Here is a 22,911-nt window from a genome sequence, read left to right as displayed (position 1 = left end):
TAATCATTTCACTGCATGCCCTGGAATTTCTCCAAGGCTTGGTGGGGTTCATTATCTGCCAATTCGTGCAATGCATGTTCTAAACCAGGACAGAAAAACAACTTATGTAGCAGAGTAAGCACATAAGAACAGCCACACTGGGTCAGACGAAAGGTCCGCGTAGCCCAGTATTCTGCCTTCAGATAGCGGGCCTTGCCAGGAGCCCCAGAGAGAATGTACAGAACCGGTAATCAGCGAGTGATCCACCCCCTGCTAACCATTCCCATAACCTTCATTTCCTTAATTCTTCTGTACTTTCATGTATGTGGTAATAAATTCCATTCTGCCCAGCCGAAGGCCTGTGCACCTGCACGTTAAACTCAGAATGGGTTCGGTGCACGAAGTGGGATTTAGTAACAGATATTGAGTCTGTTCTGGTATGGCTATGATCTGAAGAAGTGGGTCCGTCCCATGAAAGCTCATCACCTAATAAATTGTTTTGTTAGTCTTTAAAGCACTACTGGACTGCAGTGGGATTCGTGTGATATATCTGGTTTTGATGAGCCTGTTGCACAGCCGGGCATCCTGCCCTTTCAATCTCATCTCGCAATCTTTCCGCCTAACCCAAATCAGTGTAAAGTCCACGCAAGTCTTTCCATCGATTTCAGTGGGCTTCTCCTATGCCCCCATCATGGTGGGAATACCCTCAGGAAAAGCCAGTCCTGGCAGATCCACAACACAGACAGCCCTGCTATGGTAAGTATACTGTTGATTGGTTCCCACTCCCTCATGTCTTCCGACACATGCCTTTCGGGGCCTAGGCCCATCACTAGCTTTCCTTTGTGATAACCTCTCTGCCCCAAGGGCAGGTGGGGAACAAAATGTGATTGGACCAGCCCCGCTTCCGAGAACAGCAGTTCCCATGGAATCTCCACGAATTCCACCTCCCCTGATGCAGCCAATCGCTGCCAACTTGGCAGCATCCCCGAAAAAGGCGCTGGAGTACCACTTAGCTGGCCTGCCCAGCAAAGGGGTGAGATACTTTAAGGTGGGGCCCAGTTTACACTTTGGAACATGGGGAATAGGACCTGACTAGATGGACGCTGACCTGTTGGGAAGGGAGGAGATCCGATTGGTTTCTCTTATTCCCGATCCAAACATCTCCATGTCTCTGGGGGCTCACATTCAGACATCGGGATCCAGCCCTGCTCCCCTAGTCTGTCTCTATCCCCTGTATTCTGCAATATACACCATACGGGCACTCGGCGTAGGATGAGCCATCAGATCTCAGCTAGACACCCAGCACGGTGACTCGCTGAGCTGCCACAGCCTTTCCTTAAGTGCTGCCTCCCAGGCTGCCATGGCGACACTGATGCAGGGGGAAGATCTACGGTTCTTGCTAGACACAGGACAACCAGAGTGCCTGGTCTGAATACAGGATGGGCAACATGCAGGACACATTTGAGGGTGAGGTTGAAAAAAAGCTTCCTACTTTTTCCCTGAGGCTAACTGCAGGGCAAGTGGTATCTCCCCAGGAAAGGCTGCAGGGACAGTCGCCCTGGAGCAGAGTATAGACCCACGGACCACCACCACAAGGAGGCAATTTTATCTACTGAACCAGGCCTGGGTAACTTCCTCACTGAAGCACAGAAGAGATGTTGGCTTTCAAATGGACTTGGGCACCTAACTTTCTGTGGCTCCTTAGAAAACCCCAGGTAGAATCTTTAGGGAGCTTTAAGAGGGGCAGGCTTTTTCAAGAGTGAATTCACTGACAAAACACATTGATCATTCTGTACATCTCTTCCATGCCAGCCCGCCAGTGCTGGAGCTCACTGCACTACTAAATGTTAACAACTTCTCGCACCCACATTTTAATTGCAAAGCCTATACGCCAGCAAAGACCTCAGAATAGAGCTTAAACAAGATTTCACACTGGCTTTGTGCTGGCCCTGTGTATAGTGCTGAGTGATGACCCATCATGAACTGTCTGTTAACAGATCCTGACTTTTATGAATTGGCTTATTATTTCTAAGTGTAGGATGAAGGCTTTTTGTGCATGAGTCTCTGGTGGTTTGCAAATTGCTCAGAGGGAGTAGCCCAGAGTCTTTGAAATTCAATATTTGAGCTGTGGGGCTGGCCACCTCACTTGTCTGACCTGGTTTCCGGTTTTTGTTAAGCTGGGATGACCCAACCACCTTCAGGAACACAATTGACTATGTCTTCGGAATGCTGCATCACTCAGGGAGCAAAAGGGAAGGGGAAACTGTTTGTATGTTAAATATCTTCTGTCCCGCATTTGCTGGGGGGGGCGGGGGCGGAAATCTGGCCAAATACACACACCTTACTTTTCAGACCACACAGTTCTCTGCCTGATGGAGAGAGAAAGTCACAGCCTTGACTTATTCCCAGGCAGGGAGAGGGAGAGAGAAAGTTATAGCCAGTTCTTTATGTGAGCCAGTGAATTGATCGTCCCACGGCTCTGCTTTGGAACGCTACATCCAGCAACACAAGTTGCTTTGTGTACCTGACAGCTGCACAGAGTGAATTCACTACTGTGTGCCATCCTCACGGATAGCTTGCATGCTATCAGACAGACGACTGTATAGCCCTTAGGACCATTTGCATGATTCTGCAGAGTGGCCTTCCTCAAACACTGATCCCCCTCTGTCTAACTGGCTGCATAGATGCTTAGCACCAGGAACAAGCACAGAGTCCTCCACTCCCTGCTCCTGCTGGGGGATTGCTCAGTTGTTTGCATGAAAACGATCCCTGACTTTCTCATCCTCCTGCTCCCAAACATACACAACCACCAGCATATACAGGTTGGGCCAGGCGAGCACTTCCACAACCCTTCCTCTCAGACAGATACGTACGTTCACTCGCTAGACAGACTGAGACTGGAACTAAGATGTAGATTTTCTTAATAGTGAGAGTAATTAACTCTGGGAACAATTTACCAACGGTGGTGGAGGATTATGGCAGACAATTTTTAATCAAGACCAGGCATTTTTCGGAAAGATCTAGTCTGCTGTAGGAATAATTCTGGGGCTCTTCTCTGGCTCATTTTATACGGGCTGTCAGACTATAAGGTGACAATGGTCCTTTCTGGCTCGGAGTCTCTGACTAGCTAGATGCACACAAAGAGCTGTGCAAACAAAAGTCAGTTTCAAGAATATTTACAGAGAAAAAAGAACAAAAAAGGTGCTGACAACACCAGACACAACCAAAAATTTTAACTGGTGAAAATGTTCACAGATCGCTCCCCTTCATTATTCGTGCAGCGATGTTCCAATTTACAACTTCTTTTTAAATATATGTAAAGGGATTTCAACCTATCTGTTTACAATATTTTTAAGCCACAATTGTGTATGAACAATATTTTTAAAAATCAAGAACTACCAAAGATGCTGGTGGTAATATTGGGTTGGCTGTGTGTCTGTTCCTTTTTTGAAATTTAATGCATAGCTATGTAGTCTTTCCTTAGCATGCACATATACCTTAAATATTATAAATTCTCACCTTCTTACTAGGAGGAGGGATAGCTGAAATATACTTTGCAATATGAACGTTTGGTGAACAAGATCAGTACTGTGTTTAAGTTACTATGCTGCCCAACCTTTATTTTCCCATGAAAGGTTTCTTCGCAACAAGATATGCTTTTTTCAGTCAGATACCTATGATACAATATTTGCATTTCCCCTTATAATAGTCTAAATAATTTGTTGTAAAATAAATAGTATATCTCAGTGCCATGGAATCATAACTGTATTAAATATATGATTATAAACATATAAAAATAACTACATATATTATGTAAGAGTATAACTAACATTTTATCTAAAAATGAATTTGTTCTCCTATTCTCTTGTTAAAATACATTACATCTAATTGGCAGAATAGTCTATTTTGATTTTACATTCATGTAATGACAATAATGACAACCCCCCTTTTTCTATAAAATTTGGGTCTATTTTGCAACCTATTGTATGTTTATTAAATCCAATCTGTTCTCTCATGATCCCGTATTTACTTGGTTTAGCCGCATACACAAAAGACTGGCAAAAATAAAATCTCAATATTATTCTCAGTCTTCATATTGCCTAGAGAAAATCTCTCTCCCTATTGTACCAGTTGTCTTTATTAAATGGTAACAAAAGCTGTCAAGCACCATATTTAGCAATTCTTGTGGGAAAAGGACCAAGTTCCTGACTGATAGCTGACAGTCAAATGCTGCACAAACTGTACAATTGCCACGGATCTTTTTTAAACAAGGGCAATCGTAAGCAGCAGCGTTAAATCAAGTGGCTACTGACATCTCTCTCAAGCAGCAGGTGTTTGATAACAGGTGACTGTAGTGAGTCAGACATCCATACCAGAATGCATTCCACCAAGTCAAAACAAAAAAGCAGTCAAGCAGCACTTTAAAGACTAACCAAATAATGTATTAGGTGATGAGCTTTCCTGGGACAGACTCACTTCTTCAGATCACAGCCATGCCAGAACAGACACCAGTCCATTTTCTTAGTTTTTAAAGCGCCACTGGACTCCTTTTTTGTTTTGGTAGACTCCAGCACAGGCTACCTCTCCCTCACTCCACCCAGTCAACTCTTCCAGGGACACTAACAAAATGATTCATCCGGTGATGAGCTTTGGTGGGACAGACCCAAATAAATCATCACCGAAATCAATCATTTTGTTAGCCTCTTAAGTGTTACCTTTCTGCCGCTTTCTTCCGCGTGATCACAGACGAACACGGCTCCCTCTCTGTTACTCTTCTTCCAGGGAGAGCCTGGCAGATGGAATGATTTTTTTTCACTGGCAGTGCAAACAGGTTCTCACTCAGCTGGGGGGAGATTTGTTGGCTACCTGGATTGAGTCAGATCTCCATACCAAGGGGCAGTTTAGCGGAGCTACGCTCCAGGAAGATCTCCGGTATTAAACTGCGGCGCAGCCCTGGGTAACAGCCCCTGACCTCCTCCGGCGGCGGCCAGGGGCTGTTTTGACGAGCTGCCGCGGCTATGCGGGTGCGAAGTCAAAACAAGGGGGGTTGTCTGGCAGCGCGATGAGACAGCCGCCGGGGCTGGAAGCGCAGGGGGGTCCCTGCTCTGCGAGCGGCCGGGCTAGTGCGGCTCCCCGCGGAGCTCCGCGCCCGGGTGCGGGCAGTTCTGCCCCCGGCTCGTCCCCACGCCGCCCCAGACCCCCCCCCGCAGCCAGGAAAGCCCGGCGGAGCCCTCCCCTGGGCCGGGCTCCCCGTCCCCCGCGCCCGGGGCTGTGCCGGCGGGCAGGGGCCCGATCCGGCCGCTGACTTACCCGCTGGCGGTCCGGGCGGGGCTGCCGGGCGGCGGGCCAGAGCCAGCCCCGTGCGCTCCGGGCGGCGGCTGCAGCCCGCGGTGCCTGACCCTCGCTCGCCCGGCCCGGCCCGGGCTGGCGGCACTTAGCGGCGTGGCGGCCCGCCCCCTGCATCCCCCGCGAGCACCGCCTCCTGTATCCCCCGCGAGCACCCCCCGCGAGCTCCACCCCGTATCCCCCCATTCCGCCCCCTGCACCCCCCGCGAGCACCCCCTCCTCCGTCCCCTGCGCCCCCCAGCGAGCACCGCCCCCTGCACCCCCTCATTCCGTCCCCTGCACCCCCCGCCCCGCGAGCACCGCCTTTGCACCCCCCCGCGAGCTCCACCCCGTATCCCCCCATTCCGCCCCCTGCACCCCCCGCGAGCACCCCCTCCTCCGTCCCCTGCACCCCCCAGCGAGCACCGCCCCCTGCACCCCCTCATTCCGTCCCCTGCATCCCCCGCCCCGCGAGCACCGCCCCTGCACCCCCCCGCGAGCTCCACCCCGTATCCCCCCATTCCGCCCCCTGCACCCCCCGCGAGCACCCCCTCCTCCGTCCCCTGCACCCCCCAGCGAGCACCGCCCCCTGCACCCCCTCATTCCGTCCCCTGCACCCCCCGCCCCGCGAGCACCGCCCCTGCACCCCCCCGCGAGCTCCACCCCGTATCCCCCCATTCCGCCCCCTGCACCCCCCGCGAGCACCCCCTCCTCCGTCCCCTGCACCCCCCAGCGAGCACCGCCCCCTGCACCCCCTGCCCCGCGAGCACCGCCCCTGCACCCCCCCGCGAGCTCCACCCCGTATCCCCCCATTCCGTCCCCTGCACCTCCGCCCCGCGAGCACCGCCCCCTTACCCCCCTAGCACCCCCTCCTCCGCCCCCTGCACACACCCCCCGCGAGCACCATCCCCACACACCTCTCCCCCTTGAGCACCGCCCCCTGCATACCCCGGGTGCACCTCCCTCCAACCCCTGCACCCCGACACCCCTCACTTGAACACCTCCCTCCACCCCCCCTCTTCCCCCCTGCACCCCTCCCGTGAACACCTCCCTCCACCCACACCCTGGCTGCACTCACCTCTACTGCTTTGTCCCCTCCCCCTGCACCCACCCCCTCCTCTGCACCCACCTCCCTCCTCCCACTGCCCCTGGCTGCTCCCATCCTGCACCCACCCCCTCTCCTTCGCTCCCACCCCCTGGCTGCAACCATCCCCTTTGCTCTGCACCCACCTCTGCACCCATCCTCCCCCCATACCTGAATGGGGCCAGACAGCAGGTGGTATGTCAGGTAACTCCCCTGGGACATCAGCTACCCCAAAGCAGTCCAGCTCCCATGGACGGGTTTCCTTTGAGTGTTTCCTCTGACTCCTTCCCCCCTACCCGCAGGATCCGGCTGAATTCTCCCCCGTACAGGACTCTCCCCGGGCCGGCAGGCACCTGGGAAAATCCTTTGCACTAAACCACTCTGTGCTGCCCAGAGGCTCTCACAGGAAAGAAATCCCTGGTCACTTTCCTTCAGGGCACGCACGTGTTGGGACCCAGCCGGTGTGTAAAGCACACAGCCATCAGTTGGCTGTCGTGGTCCCATCCCCCCTAAAGCCGGGCTAGCCCCACGGCTTGGGAAAGATGTCCTTAAGGCCTGGCGGGTGGGAAGTCCTTGCAACCCAGTTTTGTTTGATTCAGGTCCCAAGACTGCCTTGTGTTGAGAAAGGAGCTGTCAAGAGTGGGCTTATACCAGGAAAGGCAGTGAAACCTACCCTGCAGGAAATACAGGGGGAGGGTTAAAGAGAGGGTGTCCAGGACTTTAACTCCCGGTAGGAATTTCTATCATTAGGAAAGGAATCTATAGCCCACCTGTACCAATCCAAACATCCAGCTGTCAACTGCAGCCAGGGCTCTTTCCAAATGCATTTTGTGTCTGGTGGTGGTAACAGCTGCCTTCAAGACTCTCCCTCCCTTATGGAGTTCACAAATAATACCTGCAAAGACAAAACTGGCTCTTCAGCACAAATGTGCAGTGTGTGCTCTTGTGGATGTGAAACCTGGGATGCTAAAACGTCTTCAAATCACAAGCTACAGACATTCATAAACAGATGCCTGAGGTACATCCTTCACATCCAATGGCAAGGCTTAGGCACAAATGAGGAGCTTTGGAACAGAGCAGGACAAGAACCAATTGACAATGAAATCAAGCGAAGGTGGGGGTGGCTAGGCCACCTTCTCAGAAAACCATCACCCTGCATAGCCCATCAAACTCTCACATGGAACCTGCACGGAAAACACAAAACAAGAAGACCTCAGACAACGTGGAGAAGATCTACTGAGGTTTAAGGACAACAACTGTAGTACTCCTGGAGCCAGCTGGAAGTTTTGTCCCAAGACAAATATCAGAGAGGTGGCCGTGTTAGTCTGTATTTTTCAGAACAAGAAGAAGTCCTGTGGCACCTTAGAGACTAACAGATAGTTTGGAGCATAAGCTTTCATGCATGTGACGAAGTGGGTCTTTGCCCACGATAGCTTATGCTCCAAACTATCTGTTAGTTTCTCAGGTGCCACAGGACTTCTTGTCGTCCCAAGGCAGAGTGAAGTGGAGGAGACTTGCAGATGACCTCTGCTCCATGCGGAGAACAAGGGTTGAGTAGCAGTAAGTAGTAGCTGCAGGGCTTTTAACTCACTGTAGCAATTTCCATCATTAGAAAAGGAATCTATCGACCACCTGTCCCAGTGTACACATCCATCTGTCATTGCAGCTGGGGCTCTTTCCAAATGCATTTTGTGTCTGGTGGTGTTATTTTGAAATAAGAGATTTCAAAATCACTATTTTGAAATGTCTTATTTCAAAATAGGGCTGGTCTGTAGAGGCAGGAGATTAAGTTTAGGTGACTCAGGTCCATTTTATAAGGCATCAGTCTACTCTACAGAGGCCATTCTGTTGATTTTAAGGGCTCCCGAGGTTGACTTTTGCACTCCTGCTTTTCACCAGGGCTACATCTTCACCAGAAGCACCTGTCGACAGTCATTCGTCAGAAGAGATTTTCTGACACAACGTCTGTCAACAGAGCGCGGCCATAGATTAAATGGATTGAAAGAGCGGCCAGACTGCCTGGCCCTCTCGCGACAGAATGGCGGATGGGAAGCTCAGTAAGTGGGGCTGCCTGGTGAACCAGAAGCCCTGTCTGTCGACCCAAGGCCCCCCCAGAACATCCACACAGTGTTTTTGTCAACAGAATCTGCCGAGAAAGGTGCTCCTCCTCATCTGGAAGAGGCAGAAAGTCATCAGTAAAAGTGCTGAATTTTGCTGATGTACTGTCGACAAAACGCATTTTGGGTGTGTAGTATCAGAGAGGTCGCCGTGATAGTCTGTAGCTGTGAGAACAACAAGAAGTCTTGTGGCACCTTATAGACTAACAGATAGTTTGGAGCATAAGCTTTCGTGGGCAAAGACCCGCTTCATCAGATGCATGAGTTGGGGGGTGGTTTCAGAGGGATATTTAAAGAGTGGGGTCCCAGTAAGAGGGAGGGCCAGAGCTGACAAGGTCTATTCAGCACGGTGGAAATGGCCCATTATCAACAGCATTTATCAAAAGAGTTAAAAACAAGTCAGATCAGACAGGGGGATGTGAGCCTTTGTCAGAGTCTAATGGGGAGCTATTAGCACCCAGAGCAGAGAAACTGCCTTTGTGAGCTGCGAGCCACTCCCCGTCTCTTTAATCCACGGTTAATGGAGTCAGATTTGCAAATAAATTGCAGTCCAGAGATTTCTCTCTCCATTTGATTTCTGAAATTTTTTGGGTGTGAACGCTCCACCAGTTTTGCTGACAAAACCAGGGTTTTTTCAACCAAACTCTCTTGTGTAGTGATAGCCCAGGAGTAATGCCGAATTCGACTTTGCTAGGTGCACCTTAGGGTACTGCAGATGGAGCGTTATTAAAATGGAATTTTTGGGAGGCCTCCCGATGTGTCAAGTTGCCTGACGCAATTACATGGCCACCTTTGTGCTGATCTTACGTCTTCAAAACAGGTAGCCTGTTCCTGGCTGGAGGTACCAAAAGGCGAAACAAAGATTTCACTCTGCGGAGCTGGAGTGGAGAAAAAAACAAAGTCAAACTGCCCCCACCGGGCTCCCTGGAACACATGAGTATCTCCTGACAAAGCAGTTTTTCAATGGACACAGCAGAGGAGGGGGACAGGTTTTGGATTCTGATTAACTCACTGCCCTGGAGTCACTCGCTCCTGTTTAGTGTGTGTCACCAGCAAGGATGCCAGCTGCATGAGCTCCTTGAACGTCGGGGCTGGCCAGGCCAGGGCAGGGTTTGCACTGGGCAAATGCTCAGCTTGGGCCATTTGATCTGCCACTGGCCTGGCACTCTGACTGACTGGGTGGGCAAATTGGAGCGAAATTGGTGGTGATTCGCGGGTAGTGGGAGCGTTGGCTCCAGATTTTCTGGCAGTGACTGACCCCACCGAGAGGGAGGGGGTGTCCATGCCCTGTGGTGAATGGGTGTGTTGTGTGAAATGGAGCAGGGTTTGTGTGTGTGTGTGATTAACGTGTGCGTCAGAATGAGCGGCAAGTGCCTTTGTGTAGATGGGAGGGCTGCTGTGGCGTGTTTGTGGGCAGTATATTTGGAGGGGAAGGTGCTGGTGGGAGGGGGGGGTGTATTTGTAGAGGTGTAGGTGGGAGGTGTGTGTGTATTTGTGGGGGGTGTAGGTGGGAGGTGTGTGTGCGCAATTGTGGAGGTGTAGGTGGGAGGTGTGTGTGTATTTGTGCGAGGTGTAGGTGGGAGGTGTGTGTGCACATTTGTGAAGGTGTAGGCAGGAGGTGTGTGTGTATTTGTGGAGGTATAGGCGGGAGGTGTGTGTGTATTTGTGGAGTGTGTAGGCGGGAGGTATGTGTGTATTTGTGGGGGGTGTAGGCGGGAGGTGTGTGGGTATTTGTGGAGGGTGTAGGTGGGAGGTGTGTGTGTATTTGTGGAGTGTATAGGCGGGAGGTATGTGTGTATTTGTGGGGGGTGTAGGTGGGAGGTGTGTGTGTATTTGTGGGAGGTGTAGGCGGGAGGTGTGTGTGTATTTGTGGAGGTGTAGGGGGGAGGTGTGTGCGTATTTGTGGAGTGTGTAGGCGGGAGGTGTGTGTGTATTTGTGGGGGGTGTAAGCGGGAGGTGTGTGGGTATTTGTGGGAGGTGTAGGAGGGAGGTGTGTGTGTATTTGTGGAGTGTGTAGGCGGGAGGTGTGTCTGTATTTGTGGAGGGTATAGGCGGGAGGTGTGTGGGTATTTGTGGGGGGTGTAGGTGGGAGGTGTGTGTGTATTTGGGGAGGTGTAGGCGGGAGGTATGTGTGTATTTGTGGGGGGTGTAGGCGGGAGGTGTGTGTGTATTTGTGGGGGGTGTAGGCGGGAGGTGTGTGTGTATTTGTGGAAGTGTAGGGGGGAGGTGTGTGCGTATTTGTGGAGTGTGTAGGCGGGAGGTGTGTGTGTATTTGTGGGGGGTGTAAGCGGGAGGTGTGTGGGTATTTGTGGGAGGTGTAGGTGGGAGGTGTGTGTGTATTTGTGGAGTGTGTAGGCAGGAGGTGTGTCTGTATTTGTGGAGGGTATAGGCGGGAGGTGTGTGGGTATTTGTGGGGGGTGTAGGTGGGAGGTGTGTGTGTATTTGGGGAGGTGTAGGCGGGAGGTGTGTGTGTATTTGTGGGGGTGTAGGTGGGGGGTCAGGGTTTTCTATCCATGGGCAGAATAAATTTTGTTGTGTGCACCAAGGCAAGTGCCGATGTGCACCACCCATAGAAACACAGGCTGCCGGTTGTCGGCACTCTGCTAATCACCTGGACAGCCCCTGAATCTCTCCTGGTCAGCAGCCCCAGCACTCAGCTTACAGGGAACACTGGAGAGTGTGTGTGTATTTGTGTGGGGTGACAACACTCACTGGAGCACACACCCACACACTGCTACATCCCACACAGACATACAATATGCACAGCACATACGCAGTAAGCTGTGCTGCACACACACCACACCCTTCTGCACACAACACCCCCAAAAGCGCACACAGTGGTATAACACACACGCAGAGCAACACACGCACAGCACCACCAGTGCACACACCCAAAACACACCACACACTCCTGCACACACAACATATACACACACCAGACACCCTCCCAAAAAGACACAACACACGCTCCTCCTCAAACCATACACAACACAGCTACATGCAAACCCTGCATATACACAACACACCCTTACGCAGTCACACCAAATACTCCTGCATGCACACTCCTCTCACACCCACCACACGCCCCTGAACAGACACACCAAATACACAAGTGGTGGCGCAGCACCTGGAAGACTAACAGCAGTTCCCCACTGCCCAGGTGGTGATGTCGGGGGGCGGGGGAGGTGACCCCCTGCTGCTGCTGCTACTCCCCCGCCACATGCAGCCCCCCCAGAGCAGGGACAGTAAACTATTTACATCTGTCCCACTTTTCATCCCTGCACTTGGCAGCCCCCACCCCCACAACTTGTCTAACATAATCCAAACCGATGGAAATTTCGGTTCTGTTCACATATATAGTACTAACAAAGCTTGGCTTCCCACCGGCCCTACTCAAGCTCACAACACCCTTTCACGAAAACATGAAAGCAACAGTGCAACGTGGTGGACACACGTCGGAACCGTTTGCAATGAACAGCAGAGTCCAACAAGGGTGTGTTGTCAGGACTCAAGGCCAAAACTAAGGTCAGGAAAGTCCTCCTCGGAGAACTCACCTGCACAGATGGTGCAGCTTGCATCGCTCATAATGAAGACCCGCTACAGTCTCTGATGGATATGCTATCCAGAGCCTGCAGGTTGTTTTCCCTTCCCATAAGCATGAATAAAACTGCTGTATTCACACAAGGTGTATCTCAGTGACCAAACGTCAATCTGGATAACAGCCCATTAGATAAAGCAGCAGAAATGTAGCACTTTAAAGACTAACAAAATGATTTATTCGGTGATGAGCTTTCACAGGACAGACCCACTTCTTCAGATCAATTTCATTTCCAATACAGACTGGCATTTCTAAGTACAGAGGACCAAAAAGAAAAAGAAATGCAATGAAAACTGATTAGATGTGGTTCAACAATTTTGTTACCTTGGATCTACTGTCACCACAAACCTATCCATGGATGAAGAACTGAACATCAGAATCGGAAAGGCAACTACTATTTTTGGCAGACTTATGGAATGTGCATGGAACAATCCTAAGCTGGAAGTGAAAACAAAGATACTGATCTACCAGGCATGTGTATTGGGTATCCTGCTATATCAGTTCTGAGGCATGGACCACCTATTCAAACCACGGGAAAAAACTGAACAGCTTCCATCTTCGCTGCCTCTGCAGAATTATGAACATCAACTGGCAAGATAATGTTTCAAATGCACATGTCCTGTCAAGATCTGGCATACCCAGCCTCACAGAGATCCTCAGCAGCAGAAGACTACGATGGCTTTGTCATGTGAGAAGAATGGGTGATGACCGTCTTCCCGAAGAAATCCTCTTTGGTGAACTCATGTGGGTTGAGACCAAGAGGAAGATCAAAGCTAAGATTCAAGGATACATTCAAAAATGCCATGAAAAAATTCAACATCAATCCAAAATCCTGGGAATCTACATCATTCGATTGAAATACCTGGCAATGGTTGCTAGGACAGGGCACATCATCCTTGGTAATATATGTGTAAGCCATGCAACAGAACGTTGTCTTAGAAGGAAAAACTCTCAGACTCAAGAATTTGGAAATAGACTGACGCGGTTCTCGCAATCGACCATGCAAATCCAATATTGGACAGATAAGCCACGAGAGACGCTGCAGACTCAAATGCTGCCCTTAGATCCTCACCGCCGCTAACCACAATCTCTCGAGACCAAAAAGGGGCCCTAGGAAATCTCCCCCCCACCCCAGGGTCCGCCTCCCACTTTGCTCCCCCCCTACTCCATAGGATGGCTGTGGTAGCTACCGGGGCTGCCAAAAGTGCAGGGCCTGGGGTGGCCGCCCCAGCTCATCCCAGGACCAGGATGGCTCTGCTTCTTGGGAACTGTTCCTGGTGGTGTTGGGGAAGGGTTCACTCCCTGGAGATGGGGGGCTGGAAGCGTCTCAGCAGTCAGATTCCATATGCAGCATGCAGCAGAATGTGAGGTTTTCCAGCTCTTACAGGGGGATTCGTGCGTGGGCCAGGGAGGGGGCATGCCCCAGGCGTAAGATGTTTTGCACAACCTCAGTTCACAGACAGATAACCTGGCTAGTCTGGCTCAGCAAAAGCAGCCAGGAGTCCTGTGGCACTGAGGGCTGGCTGGGTTCTCCCAAAGGGCCCACCCCTTCTAGGAGCACAGAGCCAGACCTCTCTCCCCCCATGGCCCAAGGGCCCAGCAAATCTGTGGGGCCCCTGGGGGGCTGAGGCCCACCCCCAGCAGCGATGAGAAGGTCTGAGTTCCAAAGGGAGGGAAACTTCTGGTCGTGAACTAGCCACAGCCAGTCTGTGCCCGCCCCAGGCTGGGAGTGTCACTGTGCATACGAAGTCCAGCTCTGCAGCGTCGCTGCAGTCAGTTCAGCCGTCGATCTGACCCTCACCGTGCTACGCAGCCACCCATGTGTGCAACAGACACCTGAGTGTGCTCCTCCTTATCATTTAGAGGACATCGTTTAGGTGTGCCTCGGGGAGGAGGAGGAGGAAACAACCAGGCATTTTCCTTTGCCATGCCCAATGTGCCAGTTGGCAGCTGGGCAGGGGCAGCGTGGCCTGCTAGTTAGAAGAGACATGTACTAAGCATGTCATTTGTCACCGCCCCCATGAGACAGGCTGGTGGCAACGTTCCCTGGGAGCCGAGAGCTTGGGCGGCCACCCAGGAAAGGTTCAGGTGCTGCCCAGATGATCAGCAGAGCACCCGCAGCTGGCAGTGTGTGTTTCTATGGGTGGTGCACACCGCTCATGCCTTGGAGCACAGAACAAAATTTATTCTGCACATGCATGGAAAAACTTAGCAGGAACCCTGGCGGGGGGCTACTGAGAAAAGGGGGGAACATGCCTGGCAACCTAAATTTGGAAGTGTGGGTTGTTGCCCTCTGTGCTGAGAGGTAAAATGAGAGTCTGGTCCTGCAGTACCCCACTCCCCCATGTTGTTAGTTACACACTTTCTCACAACGCTCTCCCCCCCACGTCATCTACCTCCCTGGGAATTCTTTCCCTGCCTGGCAGCCGAGGATGCCAGCCCGGTGCATGGTTGACCTCAGAGGTGTGTGGGTGACTAACCCAGCTTAAGACTAACTGGCTGGGTGTACAAGCAGCGCTTTAAAACCAATGGCTGGTTAGCTCCCTTGGAGCCTGGCCTGTTTTCCCCGCTTGTGAGGGTGGCCCCAGAGTTGAGGGCATCTGTTTCTCTTGCAAGCAAAGGGCAGCAGGGCAGTACTGAGCCCACAAGTCCCCTGCTCTGGTACACAGGGCCCAGCCCTGGGTGGGGTCGCTACAAGTTGGTTATCCTGGGCCACCACGCTGGGCTCCTACCTTTTGCACAGCTCCAGCCCGGATCCCTGATGCCTGGTCAGACATCACGCCTGGCTGGAAACCCAGGGGCTGCCCAGGGTCCGGCAGGAGACACTTGGAAGGGGTTTGCCAGCAAAGGAATGTGCAGCTGGCTGCAGGTGAAGACAGCCAGGCACGGCTGGGGGGGGCGGGGAGTGTCAAGTTGTGGGGAGTTGGAGGGGGACGGGACTCTTTTGCTAGTTTGCAGCCTGGCTCCCCTCTCCCTGCTCCGCAGCCTGGAACAGAAAAGTCCCAGCTTGGCTCCCCCCACCCCAAAGATCCTGCCCCCCATCTGTGTCTGGGCCCCAATATCCTGGCCCCATCTATGTCCAGTCCCCAATATCCTGCTCCCCACCTATATCCGCCCCCTGTCTACTTCCAGCCCCCTCAAGATCCTGCCCCCATTTCTGTCTGGTCCCCAAGATCCAGCCCCCATCTACATCCGTCCCCCAAATCCTGTCCCCTGCCTATGTGTGCCCCCTCCAAGGTTCTGCCCCCCATCTACGTCCAGCCCCCAAGATCCTGTCCCCTGCTTACGTCTGACCCCCGCATCCTGCCTCCTGTCTACGTCTTGCTCCCAGGATCCTGTCCCCTGCCTACGTCTGACACCCCCCCGATCCTGTCCCCTGCCTACATCTGCCCCCTCCAAGGTCCTGCCCCCTGCCTACATCTGCCCCCCCCAAGATCCTGCTCCCTGCCTACATCCGACTCCCTCAGATCCTGGCCCCTGCCTACGTCCGACCCCCTCAAATCCTGCCCCCTGCCTACATCTGCCCCCTCCAAGATCCTGCCCCCTGCCTACGTCCGACCCCCCCAAATCCAGCCCCCTGCCTACATCCGACTCCCTCAGATCCTACCCCCTGCCTACATCTGCCCCCTCCAAGATCCTGCCCCCTGCCTATGTCCGACCCCCTCAAATCCTGCCCCCTGCCTACATCTGCCCCCTCCAAGATCCTGCCCCGCCATCTACGTCCAGCCCCCAAGATCCTGCCCCCTGCCTCCGTCGCCCCCACCCCCGAAGATCCTGCCTCCCCCCCCTTGGATCCGTCCGCTCCTCTGGGAGCCGGCAGCGCAGGGCCCGGGGCCGAGCGCCCAGCACCCACCCCCAGCCCGTGGGCCAGGGGGGGCCGGGCTGGGGCTTTCGGCCCCGTCCGGAGGCGGCTCCGCGCCCCCCGGCTGCGGCGGCAGCTCGGCCCCCGGCGGGGGTGGGAGAGCCGGGGGCCGGTTCTGCGCATGTTTGAGCGGCGCCCAGAAACTTTCCCCCGGCTGGGAGCGGGCGGCGGGGCCGGAGGAGGAGGAAAATGGCGAGTGGCGGGGAGACGGCGGCTCTCCTCGGCGCCTCGCTGCTGCTGCTGCTGCTGCTGGCGGCGCCCAGGCCGGCGGCCGGCGCCCAGGCCGAGCCGGAGGCGGACGGGCGAGAGGACCAGCGCTCCTGCCACGGGGCCTTCGATCTCTACTTCGTCCTGGACAAGTAAGTGGCGGCCCCTTCCCGGCCGGCCGGCCGCCTCCCCGCGCGCAAAGGCGCAGCGGCGCAGCGGAGAGGGGGCGCGCACTCTGCGCGCAGGGCGCGTCTTGCAAGCCGGGCCGGGCCTCGGCGGCTGCAGCCGGCAGCTCTTTGTGCCGGTCGTTCCCAGGCCCGGCCGCGAGTCTTTGCAAACGCGCGAGCTGGTCGTGGCCAGCGCCTGGGGGGCTCCTGCTCAAAACGTGTCCGGAGGGCCCGGCTGGGGGAAGCGTTTGCAGGCGGCTCGTCCTCCTCGGCCGGGGGCTGCACTGGGATTTGGAGCTGTGTTTTAACAAGTGACACTCGGTGTCAATCCCGGTGGAGGAACTGGGCAGGGTTTGAGACACACTTACCCAGTGTCGTAGAGCTGCAAGGGTAGTAGATCCAGAGAAGTGATTGTTCCTCTTTATTCGGCTTTGGTGAGGCCGCATCTGGAGTACTGTGCCCAGTTCTGGGCCCCCAGTTATAGGAAGGATGTGGACACACTGGAGAGGGTCCAGCGGAGGGCGACCAAAATAATTAGGGGGCTGGAGCATATGTCTTATGAAGAAAGGTTGAGGGAATTGGGACTGTTTAGTCTGCAGAAGAGAAGACTGAGGGGGGACTTGATAACAGCCTTCAACTTACTGAAGGGAGGCTGCAAAGAGGCCGGAGAGAGGCTGTTCACAGTGGTCCCAGATGGCAGAACACGGAACAATGGTCTCAAGTTGCGGTTGGGAAGGTCCAGGTTGAACATTAGGAAAATGTTTTTCACTAGGAGGGTGGTGAAGCATTGGAATGGTCTCCCCAGGGAAGTAGTGGAGTCTCCATCCCTGGAGGTGTTTAAGTCTCGCCTTGACAAAGCCCTGGCGGGGCTGATCTGATGGGTTCGGTCCTGCTTAGAGCAGGGGGCTGGGCTCGATGGCTTTTTTAGGTCTCTTCCAGCTCTATTGTTCGATGATTCGATAGTCCCCTACCCTTTTGGCAGGACAAAGCACCACCTTTTTTTTAAAAAAAAATCTTATTTGCCCCAGATCCCTTAATGCCCCCCTCAAGGATTGAGCTCACAACCCTGAGTTTAGCAGGCCAACGCTCAAATCACTGAGTTAGAGGCACAGATGTGCCTGCCTCACCCTGTTTAACTTTCACATGCAATTTTAGGGTTCAACATGACAAGCAAGAAATGTGTTTGTCCCCACCACAGTAGAATTGCCATTGTGCCGGTCACCCTGCTTTAGGTAGCATGGGTTAAAACGTGATGAAAGTTGAGAGCTTTTTTTCCGATCTGCATCTGACTCGGTGATGGCTCTGTGTGCTAGTGTCAGTCTGTCGCTCCTGGGGGAATTGTTCACCCTTATCAGGCTTTCTGGTGAGCTTTGGGCCAAAAGGCAGTTTTGCAAAAAAGAGGGTGACTTTGTTTTCTCTAAAAGTAAAATCATACAAAAACTCCTTAAGGCGGAAGTTGTTGTTCTAGGAACATGTAACACGAAATACCCTAATGCCGACTAGGGTTTATTCCAGGGCTTTCTGACTCTTGCATCAAATGCACTCATGGCAAGAGTTAGAATTGTTATTTTCAATGTTATTGTGCTTGTCTCTATCACGTAAGAAGAAAGAAAACAATAAAAACTCATGTTGGTGTTTGAGATTGGGGTACTCTCTATGGCAGGATATGATACGTTTATAACATTGTACAATGTAATTTCCTTGCCTTAAAGATGCCTGATTAAATTTAAGGTTTTAAATATTGATAACTGTCAAATTGTGCATTGAAATTGGATTGTAACGTGACCCCCTGACTTGATTGTGGTATAGATGATCTGTAAAAACAACAAGCAGTCCTTTGGCACCTTAGAGACGAATAAATGTATTAGGTCCTGAGCTTTCGTGGGTAAAACCCTCTGCATCAGATGGGCATATGTCGTAGAAAAGGAAGTTACCTTTCATTGATAGAACCAGTTGATGAAGTAAATTAATCTGGATGTGTCTCATTCATGGCATGTGCTGTACAAGTGCGAATATCAAAGTTGAGGAAATTGCCCTTTTAGTGCAATAGCCAATTAAGATCTTTATTCAAGCTTAGGATAATGGTGTTCGATTTATAAATGAATTCCAGTTCAGAAGTCTCTCTCTGGGATCAGGTAATAGAATTCTTTTGCAGAAAAATGGCTTCTTTAAAATACATGATTGCTGTCCAGGGAGGTTAAAATACTCCCCTACATGTTTATGTGTTTTCTCTTTCCTGTTGTTGCATTTATGTCCATTCGTTCTTTGGCATAGAGACTGTCTGGTTTGTCCAATGTACAAGGCAGAGGGGCACTGCTGGCACGTGGTGGTGTATATCACATTAGTGGACGTGCAGATGTGTGAGCTTCTGATGGCGTGGCTGATGTGGTTAGGTCCTGTGATGGTGTCACTTTTATGAATAGGCAGACAGAGTTGGCAATGAGGTTTGTTGCAGGGGTAGGTTCCTGGGTTCGTGTTTCTGTGATGTGGTGTGTGGCTGTTGGTGAGTATTTGCTTCAGGTTGTGGGGGCTGTCTGTATATGAGGGCAGGCCTGTCTCTCAAGGTCTGTGAGTATGAGGAATCATTTTTCAGGATAGGTTGTCGCTTGTCAATGAAGTGCTGGAGGCTGCAAGTGATGATTAGTGGTATTTTGTTATTTCCTTGTGGAACCGATCTTGAAGTAGCTGTGTTAGTCTGTAGCTTCGAGAACAACAAGAAGTCTTGTGGCACCTTATAGACTAACAGATATTTTGGAGCATAAGCTTTCGTGGGCAAAGACCCGCTTCATCAGATGCACGCGCTCATGCATCTGATGAAGCGGGTCTTTGCCCACGAAAGCTTATGCTCCAAAATATCTGTTAGTCTATAATGTGCCGCAAGACTTCTTGTTGTCTCTTGAAGGAGGTAACTACTGGGTACTTGTCTGGCTGTGTCTAGCTGGTTTGTCTTTACTTCCCCAGGTGGGTTATTAAGTTTTAAGAATGCTTGCTAAAGATCTCGTAGGTGTTTCTCTCTGTTGGAAGGACTGGAGCACATACGGGTGTATCTTCGGGTTTGGCTGCAGACAATGGATCGTGTGTTGTGTCTTAGATGGAATCTAGAGACATGTAGGTAAGAACAGTGGTCAGCAGGTTTCTAGTGTAGAGTTATGTTTATATGACCATCGTTGATCTGTGCCGTGGTGTCCAAGAAGTGTATCTCTTGTGGGGATTGGTCCAGGTTGACATTGGTAGGGGGGTGGAAATTGTTGAAATCTCTGTGGAATTCTTCAAGGATCTCCTTACCGTGGGTCCATCTGATGAAGAGCTCATCAATGTAGCATAAATGGAGGAGGGTTGGTAGGGGACAGGATCTGAGGAAACTTTGTTCTAGGTCAGCCATGAAAAATATTGGCATATTGTGGGGCCACACGGGTGCCCGTAGTGGTGCTGCTGAATAGAAGGGATAAATTGTCCCCAAATGAGAAAGAGTTGTGGTTGAGGACAAAGTCACATAGCTCAGGTTCCAATCCTGCTGCCATTAAAGTCGACGACAAAACTCCCATTCACTTCCACTAAAGCAAGATCAGGCCTTGAAAGTCTGCAAGGGAATAAAAGCCAAAGTGTTTGGAATGAAACATGCAGAAGAGGTTAATTTGGCCCTTTAAGCTGAAGAAGTTTCTTTGTGTTTTGAAAGTCTGAGCTTGCTCCCATTGACACCAATAGGGAAGTTGGGAGAAAGATTTGGTGAAAGTACTTCAGTTTACAGCGTATGGTCTAGGGGCTGCCTCTGCATGGTAGCAGAGCTCCCAGGCTGTCAATAGGAGCTGTGCGTACAAATGGGAGCTGTGTTTGGTCCTTACTTGCTGGGTCTGTGGCAGCAAAGGGTGTTCTGAGGACAGGTCTCATGAACAGATGGACGCTGGCTCTTGAAACAGGTTCGCTGGAGGGAGTCATATAAGTAAGGGCAGGTGGTATGGCTGGATGTTGCAAGGGAGGGCAGCCAATCAGAGAGAGAGAGGGAGAGAGAGAGGGGGTGAAACTGAGACTGTAATATACACATTTTAGGGATCACACTTATTCAGATGCAAATCGGGGAACAGTTTCAATTCCAACTTCTAATGGGATATTCTCCGATGACCTATATTGCTGGAGCCTGTTGGCCAGCACATCCTAAGCAGCACAGCGTGAATTGCCCTCCTTCATTTGTGTCTGGCCAGTCTGGAGTTGAAAATGTTCCGTCTCAATATGATTGGTAGCAGTGGGGTTGCAACGTCACCATGATGAAATGTGCAGTTCTGAACCCCAGGGCCTTGTGGGCAGCGTTCTCTCCAAGGATTTTATCCAGGCATGGAATAAATTTTACTACATGCACTGAAACATGGGAGGATGTGCACCACTGGTGGAAACACCTGCTGCTAGCTGTGGGCTCTCTGCCAGTCAGCTGGATGGCACCTGAGTCTCTCCTGGGTGGGCACCCAAATGCTCAGCTTATAGGGAACACTTCTGGTGGGACCTTCTCTGGATGAATGATGAGGCCTGACTGAGAAATCTGCCTGAGTGAACCAGAAGGAGTTGAAGTCCCTTCTGCTGCTTTGCTGCCTTGTGGGGAGATGTTATCTCACATCAAAAGGAGGCAGACTGGGGGAGAAGAAGAAGTTTCCTCCCTTATTCATATGGGCACTGCACATTACCGCAATGACTTTATCAGGGCACGATTTCCTTCTTCATCCTGCCAGCTGGCGTCTGCAGGGATCAAATCCTCAAGACATCAGCCAGCAGAGGGGGAAAGATCAAGTGCTGGTGAAATTGTTGGTATAATATATGGCGCCATTTAGAAAGAGGAACTTGTGGAGTTTGGCAGTTTTTCCTCTTTCTGATGTAGATTACATCCTCCGGCCTTACCACTGTGAGCTTGGCAGCTTCCAACCCAGGGAATGAACCATGGGTGTATGAAAGCCTGACAGGGCACAAAAGGCAAAGAATGACCTCAGACCTCGTAGCAGACAATCAGGCTGAACCTCTTACACCTGTGGACAAACCTCTCCTGAAGCTCTGACAGGCAGACCCCTGCAGGACACATTCGTCCCACTGGGTTCTGTATTCTTACGATGGTATGCTGTGCTGGGACAGTATTAACCTGGGGTAACAAGTGGTGCTCTAGAGGACATTCCTAAGAGTACCAGTTCAGGGAGAATTCTTTAGAGACGTCGTAGTCACAGCCCAGGACAGGTTCCTCCACTACGAGGCACACCCGACCAGTCACACAAACAACTTCTGCTTCACCACGCTGGCTAACGAGAAGACATACAAGGAATTCCCACAGACACTCCAGTTCCATTGTGTCATAGATGGTTAGGAAAACCATTCTTGTCCAATAAAAGGTTCTTCTGATTCCAAAAGACCAGCCACGTTCCCAGGTCAATTTATAACTCAAATCTTACCCCAGAATCACACCGTTGCCAATCGGCAGCATCTATAATCTAAAGGGTTATTTATAAAAGAAAGAAATAAGCGTGAGCGTTAGAACTGGTAAACGGAGTCAAATACATACAACAGTTGTAAAGTTCTTGGTTCAGACTTGTAGCAGGGATGGAATCAACTGCATGCTTAAGTCACGTCTCTGGAGTACATCCACAGCTTGGATGGGCTGGTCAGTCCTTTGTTTAGCTCTTCAGTTTGTAGCAAAGATCTCTCCAGAGGCAGGATTGAAGACGAAATGAAGGGGTGTCCAGGGCCTTTCATATCCTGTGCCATGTGGAAGGAAACCCTTTGTTCTTACTGTGGAAAATTACAGCAGCAAGACGGAGTTTGGAGTCACATGGGCAAGCCACATATCCATGCACGATTCAGTTCTTTGCAGATAGAAGTCGTTGCCCCATGCTAGTCTGAAGTTTCCCAGGAAGGCTCCTCCGATGTGGGTTGGCATCTAGCAAGGCCCATTTTCAGTCAAGTACTTCTATTCAACTGGAATTGTCCGCCCACACTAAGCTGGCCAAATGCATCTCTGGCACTAGTCAGAATCATGCAAGTTGAAATACAAGTACTGAATCAAAGCTCAGGACTTCAAATGCAAAAGTGATGCCTGCATACACACTGCATAATCCTAACCAGCAAATCATACACACATCTCACCTGGCCCACTTTATACAAGATTTGTTGCACATATAGAATAGTGGTTGCAACCTATAGGCTCTCGTTTTAGTCAGATAATGTCACTCGTGTATTGGCATTCGGAGGGGAAACCATTAAGTGGCAGGCAGTGGTGCTGGTGGTTCAGAAGGTAGGGCTCGTTCATACAGATGCTAGGGGAACTGTAGTAATTGGGCTGTTCACTCCATTGCTGGCTACAGGGGACTCAGAAAGGTAAGGCTGATGCCCGATGGCACGTGTATTTACGTAGCAATGTCCCGTTTTTAGAGATGCTCAGCATTCGCAGTTCCTGCTGAAGGCCATGAGAGCTGCACATACCCAGGAGTTCCTTTGACACCGGACTGGTGCTCAGGCCCTGCCGAACCCATTGCCACAGCCCCTTGTTAACTAATTCACAGCTTGCTGGGATACTGGCCTCCTGGCTGCCGCTTACAGACTGC

The 22,911-nt window shown here is 51.7% G+C and overlaps 2 protein-coding genes across 3 annotated transcripts in view; one reads left to right on the top strand and one right to left on the bottom strand.

The window, feature by feature from the left end:
- ZNF488 (zinc finger protein 488) overlaps nucleotides 1–14,979 on the bottom strand; it is a 42,040-nt gene extending 27,061 nt beyond the window's left edge. Inside the window, exons 1-3 of one of the 2 annotated variants that reach the window (XM_074999897.1) lie at nucleotides 14,836–14,979; nucleotides 7,159–7,283; nucleotides 4,695–4,768 (exon numbers count right to left, since the gene is read on the bottom strand). In XM_074999897.1, coding sequence (XP_074855998.1) covers nucleotides 4,695–4,768; nucleotides 7,159–7,215 — 131 coding nt within the window. In that variant the 5' untranslated portion in view covers nucleotides 7,216–7,283; nucleotides 14,836–14,979. Of the gene's footprint in view, nucleotides 1–4,694; nucleotides 4,769–5,289; nucleotides 5,363–7,158; nucleotides 7,284–14,835 lie in introns of those variants that run through there. The other variant, XM_074999898.1, reaches the window with a different exon arrangement.
- Nucleotides 14,980–16,094: 1,115 nt separating this feature from the next.
- ANTXRL (ANTXR like) overlaps nucleotides 16,095–22,911 on the top strand; it is a 70,652-nt gene continuing 63,835 nt past the window's right edge. The window contains exon 1 of the mRNA XM_074999893.1: nucleotides 16,095–16,324. Coding sequence (XP_074855994.1) covers nucleotides 16,155–16,324 — 170 coding nt within the window. The 5' untranslated portion in view covers nucleotides 16,095–16,154. The remainder of the gene's footprint in view (nucleotides 16,325–22,911) is intronic.

The sequence above is a fragment of the Carettochelys insculpta genome, chromosome 7 (genome assembly GCF_033958435.1).
Source record: "Carettochelys insculpta isolate YL-2023 chromosome 7, ASM3395843v1, whole genome shotgun sequence".
In the NCBI taxonomy this organism is placed as follows: Eukaryota; Metazoa; Chordata; order Testudines; family Carettochelyidae; genus Carettochelys; species Carettochelys insculpta.
Note: the sequence above shows the minus strand (reverse complement) of the source record. Positions and strands in the feature narration are given on the sequence as shown.